General features: G+C 35.7%; 2 protein-coding genes across 3 annotated transcripts in view; both read left to right on the top strand.

Annotated features, from left to right (window-relative positions):
• Positions 1-6,729, top strand: part of LOC102295342 (macrophage mannose receptor 1-like) — a 30,766-nt gene extending 24,037 nt beyond the window's left edge. Inside the window, exons 3-9 of the mRNA XM_042213159.1 lie at positions 737-862; positions 1,136-1,843; positions 2,117-2,170; positions 2,301-2,687; positions 3,158-3,517; positions 4,435-6,310; positions 6,615-6,729. Of these exons, the coding sequence (XP_042069093.1) occupies positions 2,137-2,170; positions 2,301-2,687; positions 3,158-3,517; positions 4,435-4,781 (1,128 nt within the window). The 5' untranslated portion in view covers positions 737-862; positions 1,136-1,843; positions 2,117-2,136 and the 3' untranslated portion in view covers positions 4,782-6,310; positions 6,615-6,729. The remainder of the gene's footprint in view (positions 1-736; positions 863-1,135; positions 1,844-2,116; positions 2,171-2,300; positions 2,688-3,157; positions 3,518-4,434; positions 6,311-6,614) is intronic.
• LOC106633741 (secretory phospholipase A2 receptor-like) lies at positions 6,617-9,374 on the top strand. 2 transcript variants are annotated; one of them, XM_042213158.1, is made up of 4 exons: positions 6,617-6,729; positions 6,964-7,350; positions 7,821-8,180; positions 8,786-9,374. In XM_042213158.1, exons 1-4 carry the CDS (start codon positions 6,696-6,698, stop codon positions 9,130-9,132), a joined length of 1,128 nt encoding a protein of 375 aa, XP_042069092.1. In that variant the 5' UTR covers positions 6,617-6,695; the 3' UTR covers positions 9,133-9,374. The 2 variants fall into 2 exon arrangements, with proteins under 2 accessions (XP_042069092.1, XP_042069091.1); XM_042213157.1 differs by lacking the exon at positions 6,617-6,729 and having other exon boundaries at positions 6,843-7,350.
• The last annotated feature ends 6,456 nt before the right edge of the window (positions 9,375-15,830 follow it).

A 15,830-nucleotide genomic window follows, 5' to 3' on the forward strand; every position in this document is an offset into this window, starting at 1 on the left:
CACACGGCCGCTGCCCCGGACCGTGACACCTTTAGCTTATTAGACACCAGGCATGCCTCTCTGAAGCAGGAGGTCCATGAAGGAGGTGAGACCGATGGTAGAGTGTGGATCAGCAGCATCTGAAACAGACACTGGATGAGATCTAAATCAAAGTAATGTGCAGGATATTTCTGCTGCTGTAGAAAACCCCACACTCAGTAGTACAATCACACACCTGTAATGGAATATCAGACTCCAGCTCAAGTAGCTTCTCACTCCAGGGAGTAAACCTCATTAACCATATATACCTGTCTGTCTGTCTGTCTGTTTGTCTGTCTATCTATCATGTACATTTCACATACATGTGGAACAGTTTCAGTTTATCACTGAAACAGAAAATACATGAACACAAAAGTGCGATTATACAGGGGCTGCTCAGTTTAATGATATGAAACAGGATTTTGTGTATTTACGATTTGGTTGCATTGAACATGTTCAATGACCCCCAAGGTGTTAAAACCACGACTTATTATTGAAGAGAAGAGAGGCCTTCTGGATATTTGCTAATTCTGGATATTTGTCACCTTAAAGACTGAATGATGAACTTTTACTCAATAAAATGTTGTAGTTTGTTAATGACAAATTTGTTTTGGATGTTTTGGGTTTGATATGTGACTTGTATATACTGTAATGTTCAAATTTTAAAACATTATATATCACTGATTTAACTTAAACATGAATATATTTTCATTTTCAGTCAAACCCTCAGACTCAAACTGAGGCAAACATCATGCAAATACAGAGGATATCAATTTAAGGAAAGTTTCTTCCTCCTCTGCTGAGCAACCTCTGAATCACGGTGTGTCTGCTCAGACTTACAAAGGTAGTGGTTAATGTGAAATCGAATGACTGCTTAGAATTTGTCAACAATAGGTCGAGTGGGTCCAGCTACATTTGTGAGTAAATTCGATTTTTATTGAAAGGGTATTAGGAGGTTCTGCTCTCTTTGTGTGCATGTGGAATCTCTGTATTTGTTGTTCCATGAGGGCTGAATAATTACACAATCAATTCTGGACTTAGGAATATGATGTATATGGTCATTTCCCATTCATGTTTTACTGTGTTACACTCTTACACTCTTTTAATTTGCCTCCAGGATCCAGCTGCTGAGGTATGGGAGTGATGAGACAGTGAGTGTTAATGGAGATTCCCTGATTTTGGAAATAACGAACTGCTGAGTTGGATTTTGTGGGGGTTCCTGTGGGACCTTTCTTTTTTGGGAGAGGTGTGATGAACCCTGCTCATTGTTTTAAACCTTCTCTAAAGTGTTTCAGATCTGGTGGGTGCAGCAGGGTTCATCAGTGCCAACTGGGCCTTTGGTTCCCAGACTATAAATCTTCCTGCACTGCTTTTTCTTTACTCTTTGTTGTTTGTTGCATTTACAACACTTGCATACAACCATACGTGCATACCTTACATCATAGCTCCTATTGATTTGTGTAGCTCATTAAGTTCTGTTTCAGTAATCTAATTTTGTTTATGAACCTTCCAAAGAACCTTCAAAATGCAAACAGTAAAGACATGCAGTTAGTTTAGTTTTATTATAAGTTTTATTATATATAAATACCTCTGAGAGAAGGAAGCATGTTGTTAAAGTAAATTATTTTAAATAACACCCTCTGTTTGTTTGACATTATGTAAATGTTAGTATTATATTACCTCTGTTATGACCATCTTGTTGGAATATTTAAATGAGTCCATAGAATGATCTTTGTTGAAGCAGAGACATTTTACTGAGTGCAGGTTTCTTTAACACAACATGCAGAGGCATCGGACTGAAGCAAGGAAAGAAGAATAATCAGATGTAAGTTCAAACTTCAGTCTCAATTTACATTTTTAGCTCAGCGCTGGCTTTACATTAAACTTACAGTACTTACTCTTTCTTTCTGCTGATTTTTAAAAGACTCAAAAACATTTTTAAAGTAGCTATTCCCCTCATGTGTAATGTATTTTTTTACAGTGCAAAATAAACTGTTTTCTTACTCATATATTACCTTACCTATATTACCCTATTATCTGTGAAAGTGGTGCAGTTATATTAACTTTGATGGTTGTTTATCTGTCTTTTAAATCTTAGTTTCATCAAACAGAGGAAATATGCACCGGAGGCTTTTTCTGCTCATCCTGATGGGTAAGTCGATCATTTTAACAGTAAAAACTGCAGATTTGCATCACTTCAGATTAGTGCAGGGTTTCTGTGAACTGCTCACAAAACTTTTCTGAATGACCTGTTTTTTTTTTTGTTGTTGTTGTGTTTTTAGGTCAGTGTTCCTTGATTTTATGCCAAGGCTATAAATACTATTTTATTAAAGAGCCTAAAACGTGGGACGAAGCTCAGCGCTACTGTAGAGAAGGATATAAAGACCTGGCCACAGTGCCTAACATGACATATATGAAGACACTGTACACAGATTCTACAGAGAATCAAGGAAACGCCTGGATTGGGCTGTACAGCATCTCAGGAAAAAAAAACAGGAGGTGGCACTGGTCTCTGCCAGGAGTGGAGTTCAATGCTGAGGAGATGAAATGGAGTGGAAATGAACCTAATGATGGAGGCGGATATCTTGAGAACTGTGTAGTGATTGACAGCTCTGGTGGGTTGTTGGATATTGGTTCTTCTCATGTTCACCCCTTTATCTGCTATAATGGTGAGAATATTTGACAATAATTGTATTAATTAAACAAAGTGTTTATATTTAAACATATCTACAGCTCATCTCTAATGAAAATGAGAAGATGTGATAATTGGCTGCTGGTGTTTTAGCCCCTGTGTGCTATCCTGCTCATTTGAATACCCGTCCTCCCACGGTGCTTTCTCTGCCTCTCATGTTACACCAGGACACTGTTCTTTTGCTTTGCTGAACCATCTCGTGGTGCCAAATGTCATTACACAAAATTTCATACCAGACCTTTGATCAGAAAACTGTTTCTCTGCCACACAGAGCAAAGTCATCCTGAGCATATTGTCACAGCTGTGGTTATTCCCATAATGTTGGTAGTTTAGTTTTGAAGGTTTCAAGCTATTTTAAGTTGTGTCTTTAGAAAATCAATTTAAAGATACATTTAAAGATAGAAATGTACATTTCTTATGAGTCTTGTCTTTCTCTTTATTCAACAGAACAAAACAAATCACTACATTTCATTGACAATGAAAAAAAGTGGCGTGAGGCTCAGAGCTACTGCAGAGAGAACCACACAGACCTGGCCAGTGGAGCAGAACAGTTAAAGGAAGCAGTCAGTACATTTAAGAGTTCTGATGAAACACGATCATGGATCGGCCTGTTCAGAGACACCTGGAGGTGGTCAGATGGGAGTAATGACTCTTACAGACACTGGAGAGATGTTGGTGAGTTACCTGAAGAGCTGTCTAAAACTGACAGCGGCACCAGGAAATGTGCGATGACTGAATTAAACAAAGAAGGAAAATGGAAAGCTGATGATTGTAACACCAGAAAATCTTTCTTCTGCTACGGTGATGGTGAGATTTACAAAGATTCATCTTTCACATCTGGTTTCTGTCAGTTTTCTTACTGAGGAATAAATGTTAAAGCTAAACTAATATTTCTTCTCTCACTGAAAAAGTGTACATGAAGGGCTGGTATATGTTTCATCATCAAGCTTAATAATGCAAGCTGTTATGGAGATAGAGCTACACCCCAGACACATAATGCAGCCTCCCTATAGGAACCTTATAAGAACCAGGGGTCATATTAGTTCATAATAATACTTGTTTATGAATTCTCCAGTTTTTTTCCCTTTTTTTAAAGGCTCACTCATACATGAAAGATTTTAGTTAATAGGACTTTAATAAAGCAAATTAGGAAAAGTTAAAATTCTAAATTGGAAAAACTTACATCAGGAAAGTAAAAAATATTTTCAACTCTTATTATTACTTATAACACCAGTAAACCTTTCTTCTGCTATGATGACGGTGAGATTTGCAAAAATGCATCTTTCACATCTGGTATCTTTCATGTTTCTTACTCGAGGAATACATATTCAAACTAAACTAATCTTTCTTATTCTTATTGAAAAGAAGTCATCATCAAAGCGAAATAATGCAAGCTTTTATGGAGATAAAGGTATACCCCAGACACTTAATGCAGACTTCTTTTGTAAGGAACTTAAGACACATTAGTCACATCAGTTTCTGTCAGTGAGGGCCTGTAATGCAACTTACATGTAAATAATTCTTAAGAAAGAAAGAAATCTTCTCGATAACTTGGGGTGGTCGAGGTATACTCTGGGTAACAAGTCATATGACATTAATGATTTTACCACGGGTAAATCAAGAGGAGTAAAGATTTGAAACAGAAAATGCTTAAATTCTTTTTCTTTTGTTTTTGTCCTGATTTGTTTCCTTTTAACCGACCATCCTGTGTTTGTTCATGCCAGAAAACTTCATTCTGATCAAAGAAAACAAAAAATGGGATGAGGCCTTAACTTACTGCCAGCGGCACCATCATGATCTGGTCTCTATCACAAATTCCGAAGAGGAAGAATTAGTGAAGGAGAAAGTGAAGAACGCCACCACACCGTATGTGTGGCTGGGACTGCGCTTCAGCTGTGTTTTTCAACTGTGGCTGTGGGTCAGTGACCGGGTTGTCTGTTATGAGAACTGGGCCAATGAGGATCACGCTGGACGGTGTGGCATGTCTGTAGCCATGGAGACAGGAGGAGAGCATAAATGGTTCAAGAAAAATGATTCAGAGATGTTTAACTTCATCTGTTCGCTGCGATAGGCTTTTAAACCAGTCTAAATGACTGCTTATAGAGTTGATATTTCTCGTAATTATGAAGTCAAAAAATCAAAATCAAAACTAGAAGCAGATGACATATAACAGTGATAATTTCTCTTTGTGTTTATTCTTAAGGTTTTTTTTTTGTTTTGTTTTTTGTATATTGTTTACTACTACCTACTACAGAATAAGAATCCCTTTTTTGTTTTGTTATTTCAAACTTAAAAATGTTTTATTTGTTGAAAAACGGTCAGGTTACAGCTTTCTGGGTGTTTACAGCAAAGTACACCACAGCATTTATATGCTTATAATAGCTAATGTGTCTCAAAACCACATATATGTAATTATTAGTTTGGTGTCTAACATAAAATGTTTATTATTCTGTTTCCGTCTACTTTTATTTCTCTTTTTTCAATTTTTTTCTTGAACACTAGATGGTGCATTCGAGTCAGCCAAGCCACTGAAAAATGTCTGAAAAGTCGTGTGCTTGTACTTTAAATGATTCATGTTACCCAGTTTGGTCTTTTTGTGTAAATCAACATTAAACAGTAGCTCTGAAACTATGTTGGACTATGCTTTTGTTTTAACAAAGTAAAAGAATATGAAAAACTAATAAATATATTTCTCATAAAGTTTTGTATTCTTAGACAGTTTAAACTTCATTTTTATGCTTTTCAGAAAGAAATAGACCAATATTTACAATCATATAGTAAAACACCAGGAGGGCTTTGTGACTGAGCTCCCATCTTATTGTTTCCTTTTAGTTATTTTCAATTAATGTCCATGTTAAACACTAGAAGGTCTTTTTCTTTCTTTTCAATGTTGATGGTGGTTAAATTTGTGATAAAAATCTAAGAACATGAAATATAAAATAGTAAAATGCAAGACTGTTGTAAATAGAAGATTAATGCTGCAGTCACTTGCAAACGTAGCGACAGCTTAGAGAATGGTAAAATTTAAAAAAAGCTGAGCTGATTTTAAACTGAAAATCTGAACACACAACCTGCTCTCAACCAGGTTGTGTGTTCACCATAAGTTGCCATGGTGATTTAACCAGGTAATAAGAGCAAGTTTCATGACACAGAACATTTTGATTTTCCCTAAGTCTGATTTTTAAATATAAAAATTCAGTATGAACAACTATTTTAGTTTATCTCCCACAGAAGTGTCTTTCTGTGAAGTGACACTTTCTGTATTTATTTGCTGGACAGCCAACAGTGCATGTTTCACTTCTTCCTCTTTTCTATCATTTAGTTTCTTAAGACGTGACGCGAGCTGTCACAGTTCACTGTCAATGAGGAGGACTGCACATGCAGGAGGAAGAGACGGCAACAAGAAACAAGTTTAAAAAGAACAAACCGGATATGCTTCCAGTAAACACAAAGTCCCACTGTTAAACCAAAAGTAGGAATATTTAAATGCGCACCACAGAATTCTCTTTGTTGAAGCAGAGTGGAATATTTTATTAAGTGCAGTCTTCTTTACAGCAACACGCAGACGCATCGGAGCGAAGCACAGAAGAATAACCAGATGTAAGTTAAAACTTTGTAGTTGAAATTAACATTTTTACCTACAATATTTATTTCTTCCTCATTTTCTGCTTAATATTAAAATAATTTGCATTTTTAAAATGAAAAGCATTTTTAGTTTTAGAATGAACATTTTAAGAATTTTTAAAGTAGGAATTCTCTTGGTTTGTAATAATAATCTTTTTTATATAAAAGAAACTGGAGCCAACCTTTAATTTCTTATTCATATTATTTGAAATTGTCCTGCTTGTTGTGGTTCCTGTTTACAGTTTGATTTTTGCGTCCATCTTTCACTGGTCTTCCTTAGAACTCATCTAACTCAAACATCTAACTATATTAACTCAAAATCGACACAATTAAAATCTTAGTTTCCTCAAACAGAGGAAACATGCACGGGAGGCTTTTTCTGCTCATCCTGATGGGTAAGTCGATCAATTTAACATTAAAAACCACAGATTTACTGCATCACTTGAGATTAATGAAGGTTTCTGTGAACTGCTTACAAAACCTGTCAGATAACAACATCCAAAACACAATTTCTGTCAACAACCATGTGTGAGAAGTCTCTATGGGACCTCTGCCCTCCGGATATAATTTTATTAACAACATTTTTGCCATCAGTAGATTTCTGAATAACTTGTTGTTGTTGTTTTTAGGTCAGTGTTCCTTGATTTTATGCCAAGGCTATAAATACTATTTTATTAAAGAGCCTAAAACGTGGGACGAAGCTCAGCGCTACTGTAGAGAAGGATATAAAGACCTGGCCACAGTGCCTAACATGAAATATATGAAGACACTGTACACAGATTCTACAGAGAATCAAGGAAACGCCTGGATTGGGCTGTACAGCATCTCAGGAAAAAAAAACAGGAGGTGGCACTGGTCTCTGCCAGGAGTGGAGTTCAATGCTGAGGAGATGAAATGGAGTGGAAATGAACCTAATGATGGAGGCGGATATCTTGAGAACTGTGTAGTGATTGACAGCTCTGGTGGGTTGTTGGATATTGGTTCTTCTCATGTTCACCCCTTTATCTGCTATAATGGTGAGAATATTTGACAATAATTGTATTAATTAAACAAAGTGTTTATATTTAAACATATCTACAGCTCATCTCTAATGAAAATGAGAAGATGTGATAATTGGCTGCTGGTGTTTTAGCCCCTGTGTGCTATCCTGCTCATTTGAATACCCGTCCTCCCACGGTGCTTTCTCTGCCTCTCATGTTACACCAGGACACTGTTCTTTTGCTTTGCTGAACCATCTCGTGGTGCCAAATGTCATTACACAAAATTTCATACCAGACCTTTGATCAGAAAACTGTTTCTCTGCCACACAGAGCAAAGTCATCCTGAGCATATTGTCACAGCTGTGGTTATTCCCATAATGTTGGTAGTTTAGTTTTGAAGGTTTCAAGCTATTTTAAGTTGTGTCTTTAGAAAATCAATTTAAAGATACATTTAAAGATAGAAATGTACATTTCTTATGAGTCTTGTCTTTCTCTTTATTCAACAGAACAAAACAAATCACTACATTTCATTGACAATGAAAAAAAGTGGCGTGAGGCTCAGAGCTACTGCAGAGAGAACCACACAGACCTGGCCAGTGGAGCAGAACAGTTAAAGGAAGCAGTCAGTACATTTAAGAGTTCTGATGAAACACGATCATGGATCGGCCTGTTCAGAGACACCTGGAGGTGGTCAGATGGGAGTAATGACTCTTACAGACACTGGAGAGATGTTGGTGAGTTACCTGAAGAGCTGTCTAAAACTGACAGCGGCACCAGGAAATGTGCGATGACTGAATTAAACAAAGAAGGAAAATGGAAAGCTGATGATTGTAACACCAGAAAATCTTTCTTCTGCTACGGTGATGGTGAGATTTACAAAGATTCATCTTTCACATCTGGTTTCTGTCAGTTTTCTTACTGAGGAATAAATGTTAAAGCTAAACTAATATTTCTTAGTCTCATGAAAAAGTGTACACGAAGAGGTTGGTATATGTTTCATCATAAGCTAAATAATGCAAGCTGTTATGGAGATAGAGCTACACCCCAGGCACATAATGCAGCCTCCTTTCATCAGGAACCTGAGTCACAGGGGTCATATTAGTTTCTGAGTGTGGGTATCGCTACTGTTTCTAATAGGTTCTAGATTTACAGCTATAATGAGACATAATTCTAGTGTCTAAATCCTCCTGATAAAAGAAAATTACATTTTTTTAAAAGGCTCGCTTAAATTTAAATAATAAGACTTTAATAAAGTAAATCAGGAAAAGTAAACATTCTAAATTGGAAAAACTTAAAGCAGGAAATTAAAAAATATGTCAAACTGTCCAACACTTATTTTTATAAAATTTGTGACTTGTTTTGTTGTTTGTTTTTTCTTTTATTTGCTCCACATATTTTTTGTATTTGAGGTAGAAAATCTAGAAACCTGATTTCATTTAATTTGAACTGAACATCTGTTTTTTCATGGCAGAAAAGTTGATCCTGATCAATGAAAGGAAAAATTGGGACGAGGCTGTAAATTACTGCAGAAAGCACCATCGTGACCTCGTCTCAATCACAAACCTTGAACAGCAGGAACTGATGCAAGAGAAAGCCAGGAATGCCAGCACACCCCACATCTGGCTGGGACTGCGCTACAGCTGTGCTCTTGATCTGTGGTTCTGGGTCAATGACCAGAATGTCTGCTATGAGAACTGGGCCAATGACACAGACACTGGAGACTGTAACCTGGCTGTAGCCATGGAGACAAGAGGAGAACATAAATGGTTCAAGAAAAATGATGCACAGATGTTTAGCTTCATCTGTTCTTTATCATAGGCTTTGGAACCATGTTAACTTAATTGTTTTAAATCTTATATTTCTAGTAAGTGTTGTAATCACACTTACTATATTTTTCCTTTATCCAGGCTAGAGATTGATGGGATATAACAACAAGAAGCACTCTGAGTGCAAACCTCCACTCTGGACAGGATTTTTGTTTAATTCAATAACGCTGGATTTTGCATGTAATCATTTTCGTTTTTTTCTCTTTTTAAATGTACTAAGAAGTTTGTAGTGCAGTAAAAATAAATAAATAAATAAATCCACGCCATTGTGTCCTTATTTAAATGTATCTATTTTGTGATACTTTTGAACTCTGAGAGTGCTCCACATAAACTACAACAATACACTGGAAACTTGATATTTGCTGAATTATGCTACTTTATTGAAATTGTCAACTGTGTGAAATGTGAGACAAAAATTTAAAATAAAATAAGCAAGAACAATGAGTTAATGCATTGGATACATTCACTGTTGCCAAATTCCTCACTCGGATTTTAAAGCCAGCATAAAATAAATGTGCAAAAAAGTGACTAATGTGTTTGCACCACTTTAATATTAACACATCAGAGAGTCAAAAAAAATGAAGATTTTTACTAGTTATGAAAGCTGTCGGATGAACGTTAGGTATCATTTGAAAATAAATTAGCAAAGATCATTGTTTATTCTGAAGGAATAAGAAATTATTAATGTTTCTTAGAAATCTGAAGTTTTATTTTCTTTTTTTTTCAAAATTAATAAAAGTAAAAATTAATAAAAGTAAAAAAAAAGCTCATTCGCCTATTTTTCATTATATGTAGTCTCAGGAGAAATGACTGGTTTTGGGGGGGTGGTTGATCCAAAGTTCACCACTGTGTTTGCACTCCATTTAATGATATGATGCAAATATTGTTATTGTAGCACTGTTTGTATGATGATATCCAAATGCACACAATAAAATCCTCTTTACTGGAGCAGAATGGAATATTTTACTGAGTGCAGACTTCATTAGCAAAGCGCACAGAGACACACTGTGTGCTATGCTGGCAGTGGCAGACTGTATGTGTAGCAAAAAAGGACTCAAATGCAGACCAAAACAGAAAGTGAAACGTGCGTGGAGTAACAGAAAACGAGCAGTTTACTAAGGCTGGTAAAATAAATACAAATGAAGGGCATGGGCGAAACGAAACAATAACCTAAACTGGGTGATCTAAAACTAAAACATGAAAAACCCTTAAACACGGTGAACTGACAGGAATACCTGAAGACGTGCACACAGAGACACATCATGAGTGTCTCTGTGCACTCATCAGAGTTTCTGAGTTAAACCACACTGACATGTTTTTCTATGGACTGACTGAACATTTGTGTAAATGGTGCCTCTTCTGAGTAGAAAAAAGTGACCACTATGATATTATTGGGTTAAAAATATTTACCTCTTAAAAGTTTCCAGCAGCAGCTGTCAGCCATAATTTAACCGTCCACACATTTTTATTTTTCTGTATATTCTCAATAAAATTCCTGGAAAGAAATGTTTTACAATAATTTTAAATGATTATTGACGACACAAATAAACTCTGTCCAGCGTGTTGGATTGTAAACTTTCCATACGTCTTTAGTTACATGCTACTTTCTGCTACTACTAGTATTCAAACTATGTCAGCAGCATCATTAAGAAGTTGTAGTTAAAATAGATATGAACACATCTAGAACACAGAAAAGTGTTCTAGATTTAAGATTATAAACTTGATTATCAGCATGAATTTAGTTTATCTTCTACACAAATACTTTCTTGTTGTTTAACTTGTTGGTCAGTTTTCAAAATGACCACAACTACAAAGAAAAACAAATCTCAAGTATTAAAAAGATTCATTTAATTTAGTCTTTTACCATTGCTCTAACAGAAAGGATGTTTTTAGTTGTGTCTTTCAGCATGTCAAACAGCAGGTTTGGCTTCTTGTCTGTCCTTTTTTCCATTACATTATGTAAATATTGTTATTATATTGCCTGGTGTTTGGCCAGCTTAGACTTCTTGTTTGCATATTCAAATCCATTCAACAGTCTTCTCTGTTGGAGCAGGATGAGGAACTTTATTGAATGCAGCCTTCATTAACACATCGAATAGAGACATCAGAGAGAAGCAAGGAAACACAAATAATCAAATATACTTTAAAACTTTGTGTTGCTTTTCAAAATGTATAATATATAGGTTGAAGTTTAAAGTAGTTTTTCTTTCTTTCATTGTTCAAAATTTGATTTTTTTTTTTCATATAGTTTCCACAGAGTAAGAGCATTGCAATAAGTCAGTGGTTGTTGAAGCATGTATTTGTCTAATCTTCTTTGTTTATTCTTAGCTGCATTATTTTCATCTATATGTTTGTTCTTTTTTGTTTACAGTTTCCATATTTCTGTCATGGTCCTGCATCGGTGACCCAGCGTTTTGTGTTGTTTATTATTAATAGTCTTTGCTTTTGTCTTATTTAGAATCTCTTGTCTTTGGTTTCAATGTTATTTAGAGTCCTTCTGTTTCTGTCTCTGTGTCCCAGGTTTGCTGTGCCCCTTGTCAAGTCGGCATCTCTGTGTTAGTTTCCTGTTTTACTTTGACAGTCTGTGTCCTGTGTCAGTGTATTCTGTTTTGCTTCCTGTCTTGTAATGTTCAATTAGTCACAACTTTGTCCAGTTTTTATTGACCCATGACAAAAATGACAGCAACATTTACAGTTTCAAAAAACATGCAGTGCTGGATTGCCTGCTCATTCTGGTGGGTGAGTAGATCATTTTACCAATAAAAATTACATATTTGAATCACCTTAGATTGATTGAGTGCATTGTTAAGTGATTATAAGGACCACAAATGCTGATATGGCAGGCAGAGATTCCTACAAAACTCTGTGTGTTATGCTAAGTTTCTAGTACATGTAGTAGTCCATAGTTCAAATGATAAACCAAAAACACAGAGAGATATAAACAGATGATGCAACAAAGGACAGACGGCTTTTCAAACATAGGACAGCTGTGTGATCTGAGTCAGACAGGCTCTCTCTCTCTCTCTCTCTCTCTCTCTCTCACACACACACACACACACACACACATCAAACAGACTGAACACACACACACACACACACACACACACACGCCATGAAAGATAATCGGGGAAGTGGATACAGCTGGCAGAACAGGACAGGTGTAGACAATTAAGACAATGAAAAGGTGGAACCAGAACACAACAGAAAACCAGCTAATAAAATAGGAAATTACCCAAAATATAAGAGATAAATACTGAACATAATATGATGGGAACACTGGTGTAACTAAACACCAGTAACAAACACCACAGAAAGTTCAAATAACACACAACACAGGCTTCTTCTCACCATCAGTGAGAGTGATGCTATTCTAACATCGAGCTTGCCAATAATTGGAGCTTAATATTTACTTTCCTTTAAAGTTCTTCATCATTAGAGACAAAAAAAAGATGTTACTTTGATTTATTTGTTTATTGTGTCTGATTGAGAGATACTTACATGCACACATTAGTAGCCATTAGATTTATAGCCAGGTAGATGAATAACAGTCACAATATTGACTTTGTACCCAAACATAATCCAGCAGTGCAGTACAATTTTCAAATAGTTGAATCATAATTACATTACATCACATTTTTATTGTTTTCAATAAAAATATTTGTTTTAACAACAGAAATTCGCTAAAACTCTTTATTGTAACAGAAAGTAAGAGAAAGGGAAATACATAAGTACATGAGGTGCATCTATTTTAATTTTGTACTTTTTGTTACAATTATTTTCCAGTGGCTCCAGGTTGTGCAGTCACAGGATTTTGAGATAGCACAGTAGAGCTATTCTTACGACGTTTTAGCTCACGATCAATCTGACACCAGACACATAGGCTGCAGAAACAAGTGTGTACGATGTCTCTCTGGAGAGTCCCCTATGGAGGAAATAGCTGTTTGTTATTTCTATCCTTTAATTATAACATAATATTTGCATTATAGATAACTGCACTTAGGTTTGCAACATTACATTAAAGGTGTTTTTTCACATTCTTGGTTGTTTATTAAAAGGTTTTTGTGTAAAGATTTTTATAAATCTGCATTTCTAGATGAAGAAATGCATCTTATAAATGATATCTGTTAAAAAAAAAAAGAAAATTTCTTTTATTGGTGTCATACCTCAATTCCATATTTCTTTCTCATGGTAATCCTGAATGACAAGGCTACGGGAGCAACAAACAATGGTATCCCGAGGATGGATAGTGCCCCAGGGGAGCACATGTCCAAAATCGGGAGGAAAGGGTTCTCTCCAAGTGATTTTGAAATGGTGATCGCATCGCATGGCCAGCACCAAAGAGCATAGCAACCTGAAAATGTTGCATGGAAGCCCCAAACGCAATTTCATTGTTCTTGACAATGACAATAAATAAATACAAAAAAAAAGAAAATCATGACACAAATAGTAAAATATTGGCATTTTTTACACTTATCAAAAATACAAGTTAAAGTCCAGTATTGATTCTTACAAGACAACTTGTCTTCCATGCAGTCAAAGAGGCCAGAGCCCCACTCTGCTGACGACGGCTCTGTCATTGGGCTGCAGATGATGACCTGATTAGATCTGAAAACCGTGCTGTATATGTTAACTATAAAAAAAATAGAATAAAGAACAAACACACAAACAAAAAACACTCTCTATGCTCCATGTTTCTAAATATCATAAATATGGTTTCATGTAAATCAGGTTTGCCACTTTGGATCCTTCAAGAAGATATAACATTGTACAAAATGAAATCAGTTTACTGTGAATGCATCCATATGGAAATTCTTTGTTGGTAAGTAAAATTCATTTATTAAGCGCTGTGCACAGAAAGAGTCAATTTGATAAGAACATGATGTTCCACAATAGCCAGTAAAAATGTAGTCAGCTACGTTCCAAGTCCTTCATTTTAAAGGTAGAGTAAATAAGGTTTTTAAAAGGCAGGGACAAAATTTGTTGTAGTGCATTCTGATTCATATGTGTGCATTTATTAATATTTTAATAGGGATAAATCCCTTCATTATACTTCTTTATCCTCCAATCCAAACTATAGCAATTTCAATAACTTTGAAACTGAAAAATAATAAATTAAAAAAGAACTTTTTTTCCGTATTAAAAAAGAACTTTTTGGATAAATATCTATCATTACTTATAATATATAAACATATATACTTAAACTATATATACGTTGCCATGTAAAATTTTAATTTGCGGTACCTGATGTAGATGGAAGTGTTGTTGTCGCTTCTTAGGCTGTGAGAGAATTAAACAGTGTACTCTGAGGAGCGGCACTTAAACCAAATTTCCTCAGTTATAAACTATCATCAACATTTTTTTGTAGACCCACAAAAATGTTGACATAAGTCAATATAGAGTGAAACAAAAAGCTGTCAAAATATTTCTATGGAACTGAAACAAATGACGTTGGATCATTAATTTTGTTCTCAACCTTACACACCTGTGAAAATGTGTTACTATTGTGTTGCCAAAGTCTGTCCGTGAGCACACAAGACAGTGAGAGACCGCTGCTGCAGTGCTCAGAACCATGATGGCCCCGATGCTGGGGGCAGTGTGCATGTGCTTTTGCAAAAACTGTACCAGGGGGAATTGTTGTATACCTTAAAGTTATGCATAACTTGCAAAAACAAAAAAAATCCAAAATACTGGCTTGACACTACGTAGATGTTACATGAATATACACACATACTTCTTGTGGTTACCTGATAGATATGTTTCTCTTTCAGCTGATATGAATACTTCCATTCTCTAAAATGTAATCAAACACCATTAAGCTGGAAGCCTTGTGTTTATTTCCACAGCTGTGAAAACACTTAAGTGTTATCGGTTACACAGATTATTCTTTGCATCCTTGAACAGTTTAATGAATAATTGCACAGAAAGTTGTGGAGATTACAACTTTCTCAAGTGGAAACGATAACAGAGACTCTTCAAGTAGTGATATTGTGCAAGAACAGGATTCCTAAACAATCAGCAAGTTAAGACGTATTCTTGACAGTTATTCCGATGTTAATAACCCCTCTCTATGTTTGCTCTTGCCCACACAATGTGTGCACATTCTTGTGCAAACAGGCTGTGGGCTTAAAACCCTTATTGCAAAATATTAAGTTATAGTGCCAAACTCTCATAAGAAACAGAGCCAGTGTGTGCACACGGACACTGCCAGGTTGTGTCACGCACAACACTGACTCCTGGTTCGGAAAAGACTTTTGTATCCTAAATGCAAGTGATGGGAAACTAAAGGCCCATCACTTGCACTTTTTGGTGTGAAATGACACGTTACTGTCACAAATACACAAACACAATTAAAGTTTTCATCATTTTCATGAAAGTGTTTGATTTGATTCCAAAATCAGTTCCCCAGAACTGACTCAAGACTCACAAATTTGGAGGGCAAACGGTTCAAAACTGTGAAAATATCTATTCTGTTCAGTAAGTCTGGCCTTACTCTTTGTAATAATTACTGAGGCAGAGTGGCTTTAAGCTCGGGCTGGCATCCCTGAAGGATTTATGAAAATATTCATACAATCATTTACACAGATATAAACAAAAATTTAAATAAAACCATGGAAAACTTTCAACATTAGTTGTGCTCTTAACGTTCCTCCCCAGTGAATAAACTTTTTTTTTTTTTCTTGCCTGTCCCGT

This window comes from Haplochromis burtoni, unplaced genomic scaffold (genome assembly GCF_018398535.1).
Source record: "Haplochromis burtoni strain Fernald_Lab_line unplaced genomic scaffold, NCSU_Asbu1 Contig_423, whole genome shotgun sequence".
In the NCBI taxonomy this organism is placed as follows: Eukaryota; Metazoa; Chordata; class Actinopteri; order Cichliformes; family Cichlidae; genus Haplochromis; species Haplochromis burtoni.